The sequence below is a fragment of the Primulina eburnea genome, unplaced genomic scaffold (genome assembly GCF_022965805.1).
Source record: "Primulina eburnea isolate SZY01 unplaced genomic scaffold, ASM2296580v1 ctg507_ERROPOS390280, whole genome shotgun sequence".
Classification (NCBI taxonomy): domain Eukaryota; kingdom Viridiplantae; phylum Streptophyta; class Magnoliopsida; order Lamiales; family Gesneriaceae; genus Primulina; species Primulina eburnea.
This window is the reverse complement of record NW_027331309.1, coordinates 242,483-252,972: the sequence shown is the minus strand read 5'-3', so window position 1 is coordinate 252,972 and position 10,490 is coordinate 242,483. Positions and strand designations below refer to the sequence as shown.

The following is a 10,490-nucleotide window of genomic DNA, read 5'->3' as shown; positions in this document are numbered from 1 at the left end:
AGATCCATCTTCTGCGTAAAACATATAAAATATAAAACATTGATCGGATTAAGGATCTGTAATTATCCTTCCAATTCAATACAATAATATCTAATTAATTGGCCCAAAAAATTTTTATTAACCCGATAATTTAAGAACTCCTAGTATGAAGACTGTCATTGTTTGGTATCAATAATTATCTATCTTTTTGGAAGAGCGCCCATATCGTGAGTCCAAGACTGTTCTATAATTTAAAATATTTAAGTTATATAGTTTTTGCTAATTATAATTTTTGTGGAAACAAAAAAAGTTATGTCTCACAACTAATATCATAATTAATTAAGATCACATATTCTAAAAACAAAAATTACAAGTCGGTTTAATTATTATGATGAAGAATAATGATTGCTAATTACGTTTGAGTTATTACTCAATTTAACAAATTTGAATCATCTAACTATAACTTCTGATAACACACGAATACTCCATCCTCCCATCATGGGACAAAGTGATGGTAAATTTTAGAAAATTTTGCATTTTTAGGCATGTATGTGTGATACATTATGTGGATTTTTGTCATATGTCGATTAAACTATCAAGTTCAACGGTGTATTTATCGTTCGATGTATATTTTTGTTACTAAACACTATTTTTTGCCAGAAATAAATATATGATCTTACGCATGATTCAGTTAAGTTTAATTAACTATATTTAATGTTGTGTTTAGAAACTCTAGAAATCTTGATTTTGATAAGTTTTTACGAAATATTATTTTGAGTGTTTGACAAAAAGCTTCAACCAAAAATATTTTTACATATCTTTTAAATATTTAATAAGTTTTTACGAAATACTATTTTGAGTGTTCTCATTTGATTTGAAGATCAAACTCGATTTAATTCACTGAAGTTCAATATTTTAATAACCGGTCTATTGTTGTTCCATGATTATTCTTCAGTCGATCTTATTATTGATTTAAAATATGATATAAAAGACTTATGATATGATATAAAACCCTAATTTCATTACATTTGAGATAAAAAAAAAAACATATCGAATTAGATAAAGCTCACGAGGGGGGAAAATTGTCTCCTCTGTTTTAAATGGGTGGCCGAGGTTTAGAAACAATTCTCAGGCATGAGTTGACTAAACGAAAATAAATATGTGGACACACTACAATAATTTGAAAGTTGAGTGGATAAAGAAAGAAATGACAATATCTATTGGGTAATTATTAAAAATGAAATTGTCCCATCAGCTATTGGCTTCTATAATTTTATCATGAATTGCTGCCAAGTTGGATACTCGGATCTCTCTTTGGTCGAAGATATATGTTCGAAATAATGGATTCCTATAATTCATGTTCATATAAGTTGCTATATAAATCCATATATAGTTGTGCAATTCAGTTTGTGTCATGTTTAGAGTAACATTTTCTCGATATTTTAATATAAGTTGTCGAATTGATCATTTGAAAAAATGTTACTTTAAATATAACATACCATCAACCTATTTGTATTATTCGGGTCTCATCCACAAAGTTATTTTGCCAAATGCTTGAATAAATGTTTGTTGTCAAGATTTATATAAGTCCAGGAGGTCTTAGGTTCTAATTTTGGGAAGTCAAAAGCTCCGGTATCTGAGCTGGAAAAGTTTTATAAGTAATGAGTAATGGATACGGACTTAAGCCCAATCAGGACAGATATATATATATAAATAAAGGACACTTCTTGACTTCACCTCCATGTCACGTAGCTAAGATACCATTCTCCCCCATATTCATATCATCATATTATATAATATAAAGAAATGAGTGTCATATCATTAATATTTTCTTGAAGTAGCATCACCTTCATTAATATATACTATCGCCAAGGTCAGAACAGAGCATTTTTCGTAAGAAAAGTGGTGAGCTGTTACTCTTCCTTCAATATATTGCATCTTCTTTCACACTTACGTCCTCCTCACATGGCCCTTTCTCTACCTTAAATACCAGTTTATTTCGTTGGATTTTATCTGAAAATCTCCGTTCTTGTCTCGATTTAACTGTGGTTCTCTCTTGTTTCTGGAAGGGAAAAAAGATGTGACATGTGGGTTGATTGTGGTGCATAATCATGAGCTCTCCAAATTTCGATATCCTCCATTTATGGCGGTGGAGAAATCTTGCTTTTATTATGCTGCTTCGGGCTCGATGTTTCGGGCTGAACGCTGACGGGCTGCTCTTGTTGTCGTTCAAGTACGGTATTTTGAGTGATCCTTTCGGAGTTCTGCGGAACTGGAATGAATTTGATGAGACTCCATGTTCATGGAATGGAATCAATTGCGGGACTTGGGGCTCGGCGGAAGCTTATCTTCGGGTGACGGGATTGTCACTCCCGGGTTGCGGGCTTCTGGGATCGATCTCGTCGTCTCTTGGAATGATCGAGAATCTCAGATACCTTAATCTCTCGAGCAATTCCATTAATGGTTCCATTCCTGAATCTCTGTTCGGCGCTTCCGAGCTTCAAATTCTGGATGTTTCGAACAACATGATCACTGGAGAGTTTCCAGAGCTAGTGGGGACGTTGAAGAATCTTCAGGTTCTTAATCTTTACGACAATGCTTTTGCGGGGAGCCTGCCGCGAAATTTGATAGCTCTTACGAATTTAACAGTTGTTTCTTTGAAGAACAATTATTTTGTTGGTTCAATTCCTGGTGGATTTAATTCGGTTCGTATATTAGATTTGTCTTTCAATCTGATAAACGGATCATTGCCCCCAGATTTTGGCGGGACTAGAATTGTGTATTTTAACGTTTCCTTCAACAGACTCTCCGGCGAAATCCCGCCGGAGTTTGGGAGACAAATCCCCACAAATGCCATCATAGATCTTTCGTTCAATAATTTGACAGGCCCGATCCCAGATTCCAATCTTTTCGTTAACCAAGCTATAAATTCATACTCTGGCAACACGGGGTTATGCGGGAAGCCACTAAACAATCTATGTTCAATTCCATCCTCCGCAGCCACACAGCCTAATGTTTCTTCTGCACCAGACTCTCCTCCTGCGATTGCTGCCATTCCGAAAACTATAGACTCAGACCCAGAAACCTTCGCACCAGGTGGCGGAGATGCTGAATCTCCACCTAAAGGCAAAAGAACTAGGCTGAGAACTGGAGCAATCTTGGGAATAGTCATAGGAGACGCTGCTGGGATTCTAATCCTGGCATCGATTTTCATTTACGTGTATAATCTGAAGAAAAAGAAGAAACCGGACATCACCATCAAAAAGGAAACAGAAAGTGGAAAAGACTTCGCCTGGACGTCCTCTAAATCATCCTCGGAAGAAGACAACTGGCTGAGAACATGGACTTGCTTAAAGAAACAAAGACACCCATCCGCAGGAGATGAAGAAGAGACATCCTCGGTAACCACGAATTCCTACAGCGAAGAAGCCGAAAACCCGCCAAGGAATCACGAAATGCACAGTCCCCAAGAACAGAAAAAAGGATCTCTGGTAACAGTTGACGGTGAAAAAGAACTGGAGCTCGAGACACTGCTCAAAGCCTCGGCCTACATTTTGGGCTCATCGGGGTCCAGCATCACGTACAAAGCAGTGCTCGAAGACGAAACCGCGTTCGCCGTCCGCCGGATTGGAGAAAACGGATTGGAGCGGTTCAGTGATTTCGAGAACCAGATCCGAGTGATCGCGAAATTGGTGCACCCGAATTTGATCAGGATTCGAGGGTTCTACTGGGGTTCTGATGAGAAGTTGATTATCTACGACTTCGTTCCCAATGGCAGCCTGGCTAATGCGCGTTACAGTAAGTACTCTACTTAATTTACATATTCCGACGGTATAAAATTTTAAGAATAAAACGGACAAGTAGTAAGTAGTACGAGATTTTAATTGGTATTGTCGCACTTGAGTTGAACATAAATACGCTAGCATTGATTGAACAACGCAACTACCCTTGAAAAATGGATCAAATTCACACCACTTTTGCCACAGCCAGCAAACAATTTAGACTTTAAATTTTATCGTATTTTGGGTACTTCCATTGTAATTCGGCTGGATAAGCTCCATAGGAGCTTGTACTTGTAGAGGTTTTCAAATATAATATACTGGGTCAACATATATGTTATCTATATAACTTTTTCATATTTTAAGTTCGCTTTTCTAATTATATAAAGATGGCTCGGATTTGACTAACTTTACAACGATGGAGATGGAGTAGGTATACCTGAAATGTACATATGTGTGTGTGTGTGTCTATTGCCAAGTCAACCTTCGTCCAGCGGCAGTTGCTTATTATCTAATTCCCGTGCGCAAGACAGCTAAGTCCACTGTCATCAGGAAAAATTTATATTTAATCTGCATGGAAAGGGACTGGTGATAGACAAATAGAATCTTTCTAGATACCTACATGCGCATTTTGGGTCTTTATTTTCAGGAAAATCTGGCTTTCCCCCTGGTCATATGCCCTGGGAAATGCGGATCAAGATAGCAAAAGGTGTGGCCCGTGGGCTTTGTTACATCCATGAGAAGAAGCATGTACATGGAAACTTAAAGCCCAGTAACATTCTTTTGGGTCACAACATGGAGCCTAAGATAGGAGATTTCGGGCTCGCACGGCTGGTAACTGACGATAATAGTTCCAAATTAGCTGGTGGATCAGCCCGGAATTTTGGGAGCAAGAGATCCACAGCCTCGCGGGACAGCTTTCAGGACTGTTCCACTGGGCCTACTCCGAGCCCGAGCCCTAGTGTGATGGGAATCTCACCTTATCATGCTCCCGAATCGTTACGAAGTCTTAAGCCCAATCCGAAATGGGATGTGTTCGCCTTCGGCGTGGTGTTCCTCGAGCTTTTGACCGGAAAAGTCATCGTATCCGAGGAAATAGGACACGGACTAGCGATCGGGGCACTTACATCAACAGAAGAAGACAAAGAGAAGGTGTTGAGGATGGCTGATGTGGCAATTCGTGCTGACATGGAGGGTAACACAGATGCCTTGTTGGCACTCCTAAAGCTAGGCTATGGTTGCATATCTTGTGTGCCACAAAAGAGACCAACAATGAAAGAAGTCCTCCAATCACTTGAGAAGATCCCATGTTTTTCATTTTCTTCATCATGCATTTATTCTCAATTGTAATGATGATATTAATTTTTTTCCTTTTCGTTTCTTCTGTGAATATTCTACTGAAATATGTGAGTTATTGTGCTGATTTTGGACTATAATAATGTAATTTCATACTCTTCCCAAGCTATTAATTAAATTGTGTTGGTAATAATACACACAAAACAATTACTTTCTTTTATATCAAGTATTTGTGATTGGATGAATTTTTTTTTTAAAATATATAAAATTAACTTATAAAATGTTTTATAATTACTATTAATATGAACACAAAAAGTTGGGTGAGATTGTCTAATATATCAATTTTGTTAGACGAATATTATATTTGGGTCACTCGTGAAATAATATTAAATATTTTTATGAAGTTGGAAAAACTAAGATAAATGACAGATTCATGTCAAAGAAAGGAGGACAAATGAATGAGATTTTGAGTATTGCAAAATATAGCAGCAATACGGTGCTATCCAACAAAATAAACCGTGATTATTTTTACAATCAATATCCATATAACTTTGTACATTAAGCAAAGAGATTATACAACAAAACAACCTATATTAAAGCAGTAAATGTCAAACATAAATACAATAATTGTCTGTTATTTATTTTTTATTCTTCAAGAAAAATGAGAATGATTGAAGGGGTTATGCTGTTAAATAGCAGCAACAGATTGTGGGAGTTTCGGGTTTAGCGAAATGAAAATGACTTTTTCAGTTGAATTTTTATTTATTTAGTAAAATATTACTAATTTTATCGATTAGTAGGGAGATTAGGATTCGAAAATTTGAATAAATGTAGAAAAAATATTAAAATCTTTTAACATTAAATACTTCATCTTTGAAGTTAATATTTTAATCACCATATTAAAATTCTACAAAAGACTAAGCTACGTTTGGTTGGAAGGATAAGATAAACCAATGATTAGTATGTAAATGATAAAGAAAATGATTGTGGTAGGATAGATTAATATGAGGTAAAATAATATTATGTTTGATAAGATTTTTAAATATAGGATAATTTTGAATTTTTTGATGAAAAGACGAAATTGCCCTTCTCCTTCGCGGCGGCGGCGGCCGGCCGGAAACGGCCGGCGGGGGGCTGCGGCCGGAAATTTCGGCCGGCGCCGGCGGTCGGCTTGCGGTGGTCGGCGGCCGGCGGGGGGCGGCGGTCGGCCGGCGACGGTCGTTGAGGCGGCGGGAAGTGATGGTGAGTTTGAATTTAAGAGAAGGGTAAAATTGGAAAAATAGGATGGATTAAGAGTAGGATAAATAATACTAGGGGGTGAGGAGGTATTATTTTAACCTGCCTAATATAACATAATCATTCATAGGAGGGATAAAGTGGGTTAAATAATCACGCGTACCAAACGAGGGATAAAGTAGGTTAAATAATATAAACCTACTTTATCCATCAAACCAAACGGGGCCTAAAAACATAATATAAAGGAACAGTTGGAAAACACTGAGATTATATCATGTGCGAGACCACAGTTAAGCTTTCACATATATACAGAATCCAATCATCTAACCTATAATCCAAATGGAATCAAACAAAGCTAATAATGGGAAAATGTAGCCTTTCGTATTATAGATTATTCTATTTTTGTCACTTGGATAGAAACCAAGCAAGAAAATGTCACCTCCCATTTAGATTGTTCCTTAAAATTGTGTGCTTCTGCTACTTGAGCCATATTCAAGCAAGAAAAAACTGATTAAACGAGTTAAGTCTGGTCGCAACTCGCAACATCATTTACCGGTGCAAATTGTTTGCTATTCTATATTTTACGGCCTACACAACACCAACTGAATGTTCAAGATGTGTTATGTGTATTAAACACATAGCAAACATCATGTTTTACAGAACACAACACAAGATGAGACAATAAACATAGAAGATTTAAAACAAATTTTCCGTGTATTCAAAAGCATGGCTCCACATGCTATAACAGAGATACTTGTCAAGAAGAAAAACAGTCGATTGCCAACCTGTCCAACATTGAAAAACATTCTTTATATCAAGAATTTCCTCCTTTGAAAAAACAACCAGAGACTTGGGACGCCCATCCCTGTCTCTGATCCTTGATCAACTAAAGAGGTACATTATTGTAATGAATTAGATACTCAGTCTGTGATAATATTGCTCAAGACAAAAATCTCAAAATTACTCTCCATCCCCCAATCAAAGAGATGACGAGAGGCAATTGTTAAATTAATAAGTCGACCCGTCACATGGGATTGGCAAGAATTACAATAACAAATAGTTGAAATGTCGCATAATTGGACTGACTTATGATAGAAAACATAGCAAAAAAGTAATTATGAAGTACCATGGCTAATATCAGATGAATGACAAATGAGAGTTCAATGAGAAGATGGTTAGCCACGCCAACAGGGACTGCTTAGTGAAGCCAGCCTCATGTGCTGATCCTGAGCTCTACTTCTCTTAAACAGAGGCTTTGGCGATGATGAAGCAGATGATGAAACGGCCCACAAGTCATTAGAGCTGTCAGAGCTAAAATAGGCGTCAACTACACCACTTGGACTGCTTGGTATGGACTCATGCTTGCGTTTGTGACAAAGTTTATGGACATGACCATCCAATATCTCCTTTACAAGTTCATGGCATTCGTCCAAATTTTCCTGTTTATATGATTCACAATCAAGAATGTTAATCTTGGTGTATAGTCCAAGGCGTGATCTCAATGTTAAACACCAAAGCATATTAATTCAGCAAACCTTGTTCATTTTGAACAAACTCAGGAACTGATTACGGAACTCCAAAACTTTACAAGGCTCAATCTCTCTAATAACATTTAGCATTGTGGCAGAAGCAATAACCGAAGGAATATAGCGCATGAACCTACAATCTGCATTCATGAGTACAATTGCATCAGAAGTCAAGTCATTTGAACCATGAAAAAATCACTATAAGATAGACATAATTACAGATCAATACACATCAGATCTCGGATTAAAATCTCGATTCCTAATAGTGAGGTCGAATCTTTACAGCAAAACAACCTATATCATACCTGTTATGATAGAGAGAATGAGACTCCGGCACCTCCCCAAAAACTCCCAATGCAGGCTTCCAATCAAACCCATTCTTCTAACAATGTGGTCAATGTATGAGATTGGAGTCACGGGGTTCATCTTCCATTTGAGAGTGGAAAGCACCAAAAGTTCCATTCTCTGAATAGTCTTCGCCTCAAATAGATATTTAGACTCTTCCACCTTAGATACACAAAAGCGAAAGCCCAAAATCAGCTAGAGGCATTTACATAAGCATATATATTGCAAACGAGCAATGGTATAAATGGTGATGAAGAAACGCACCTGAAAGTCTACGAGAAGAGGCACTTGCGTCTCTTCGACCTTTGCCGCGATGGAAAGACAGGCAACGGCAAGCAACCGACTCATCCATGGCTTATCCTTCTGGAAGCAAACGCTTGCAATGAATCTATCAAAGTAGTTCACAGCAAAAACAGAAGTCATGGCCGTGAATCCATAGCACGCAGTACCCTTTAACATCCATTTAACGGCCTCATTTCTCACCATTTTCAAATACCCATCCGAGTGTATCGCATCGCAACCCAAATGGGCTTGTTCTTTTTCCTTAGACAACAGGCTCAGAAGCTCGTCATCGTCCCAGAAAAGGTCGCGCTCACAAAGAAAAGCAAAGGGCTTTCCACCAATCTCATTAAAATCATCGATTTCCGACACCCTGAAGCCAGAACCAACACTCAAATCCTCATCAAAACGCTCTTCCTCGCAGTAAAGGGTATCAAAGATCGAATTTTGGAGAAGGGATTCTTGTTCTTGAAAATGAGAAACCATCTTCTTCTGAGAAGAAGACACAGGAGCCCCTGCTCATTATCTTATATATGAGAGAGGAAAGAACGAAAGATTGAATCTTGAGCTCTTTGTCATATCTTCGTTTGCTTGTTTTTTGCCCTTTTTTCCTCCCTTAGACACTGAAAAGAGAGGATGGGGGAGAGGAGTAGAGAGAGCGCTGTTATGGAGTGAGGGTTTTTTAATCTGTGCGACTCTCCACACCTGTCTTTTTCCTCTTTTTCATTTTTTTATTTTTTGCTTTTTGTTTTCATCTTTTCCAAGATTTTAACTTGCCACACCCACACAGGGTCATTTGGTGTGATTCATATTTATGATATTTTTTTGTAATACAAATAAATGTCCTCTATTTTATTATTTGAACATAGCATAACATAGAGATGTATGCTGATCAAACTATTAATAGCGATTCATTCAAAACTCGATTTGAGCTTGATTTCACTAAACTTGAGGTAAGTTCGAGTTTTAATTGTTTCTACTCGAACTACTCGAGTAATTGTATATAATGATTTCTTTAAATAATAAATAAATTAATGATATTTTCGTCGATATAAATACAAAATTTAAACTTAAAATAAAAAACCTAAAATTTTTCAAATTCGAGGTTGAGTTCGAACTCTATTATACTACAAATATTTTAGAGCATGATATCAAGTGATACTAAAATCAGACAGTTCTTTTCTAAGATCCGAAATCGACTTGGGTTCGTGTTTCCAAATCATGATCGGAATGTTATAAGAGGGTCAGGAGAGTATCACAACGTAACTTCTCTAATGTTTAAGTTCGAGACTCAATATATATGGTTAATGGTGCAGCTGAGGACGTCGCTAAAAACAATATATGAATTCAATAATGAATTTCGCAAACCCAATATTACAGGAAAAAATATGATGACCACATATATGAATTCAATAATGAATTTCGCAAACCCAATATTACAGGAAAAAATATGATGACCACAAGTATGAGGTGAGGAACCATATTCATGTGATAGAGGACCACACATTCATCCAAGGCTCGCCTACTCATGACATTCAACAGTTTCTTCCTATCTTTCTTGCACGTGGCTCGCCCGAGCTATGAGCTTGCGGCTTGCCCCTCCTCCTCCAAAAACATCCACGACGACCTTTGTTTTCGTGTTTTATCAGCAATATCTTAATTTACTTTTCATTTTCCCATTTCTTCTTGACATAACATACACTTTAGCTTAATCCCAAAATTAGAGAATCAACCATAAGAGGCAAGCTTTTCCCCTCTTGAATGAGCCTTCCTTCCACCTTCACAATTTTCGCTTCTTCCACACAAGTTGATGGACCATACGACTTGTTCCAAAGTGTGTTCAAAGTACATAATTGAAGAATCGGCTCCCGCTAATTCTGCACCCTAATTTGGGTTAGGCTCTCACTAGGCTTAAACCATGAATTGGGTTTAACCATAATTATCATCGAGTAACTTGTTATTTTCACGAATCGAACTCAATTTAACTTGACTCGTGTGCACCCTTAGTATCGCATTTGGAACAAGACAAATGTCATATTTAAGATACATA

General features: G+C 37.2%; 2 protein-coding genes across 2 annotated transcripts; one reads left to right on the top strand and one right to left on the bottom strand.

Moving 5' to 3' along the window:
• The first annotated feature begins 1,789 nt into the window (after positions 1 to 1,789).
• LOC140821308 (probable LRR receptor-like serine/threonine-protein kinase At4g37250) lies at positions 1,790 to 5,217 on the top strand. The gene is made up of 3 exons (XM_073181773.1): positions 1,790 to 1,884; positions 2,049 to 3,777; positions 4,408 to 5,217. Exons 2-3 carry the CDS (start codon positions 2,091 to 2,093, stop codon positions 5,106 to 5,108), a joined length of 2,388 nt encoding a protein of 795 aa, XP_073037874.1. The 5' UTR covers positions 1,790 to 1,884; positions 2,049 to 2,090; the 3' UTR covers positions 5,109 to 5,217.
• Positions 5,218 to 7,242: 2,025 nt separating this feature from the next.
• Positions 7,243 to 9,137, bottom strand: LOC140821305 (cyclin-D3-2-like). Its single transcript, XM_073181765.1, has 4 exons — positions 8,426 to 9,137; positions 8,122 to 8,323; positions 7,826 to 7,956; positions 7,243 to 7,729 (listed from the first exon to the last, which is right to left on the bottom strand). Exons 1-4 carry the CDS (start codon positions 8,924 to 8,926, stop codon positions 7,466 to 7,468), a joined length of 1,098 nt encoding a protein of 365 aa, XP_073037866.1. The 5' UTR covers positions 8,927 to 9,137; the 3' UTR covers positions 7,243 to 7,465.
• Positions 9,138 to 10,490: the final 1,353 nt, after the last annotated feature.

What these genes read in the sequence shown, in the direction of transcription:
- LOC140821308 (XM_073181773.1), top strand. Translation starts at nt 2,091, where the DNA reads ATGAGCTCTCCAAATTTCGATATCCTCCATTTATGGCGGTGGAGAAAT. An exon ending in CCTGGCTAATGCGCGTTACA is followed by an intron (nt 3,778 to 4,407) that starts GTAAGTACTCTA and finishes CTTTATTTTCAG; the next exon opens with GAAAATCTGGCTTTCCCCCT.
- LOC140821305 (XM_073181765.1), bottom strand. Translation starts at nt 8,926, where the DNA reads ATGGTTTCTCATTTTCAAGAACAAGAATCCCTTCTCCAAAATTCGATC. An exon ending in CTCTTCTCGTAGACTTTCAG is followed by an intron (nt 8,324 to 8,425) that starts GTGCGTTTCTTC and finishes TGTGTATCTAAG; the next exon opens with GTGGAAGAGTCTAAATATCT. An exon ending in GTTTGTTCAAAATGAACAAG is followed by an intron (nt 7,730 to 7,825) that starts GTTTGCTGAATT and finishes TCATATAAACAG; the next exon opens with GAAAATTTGGACGAATGCCA.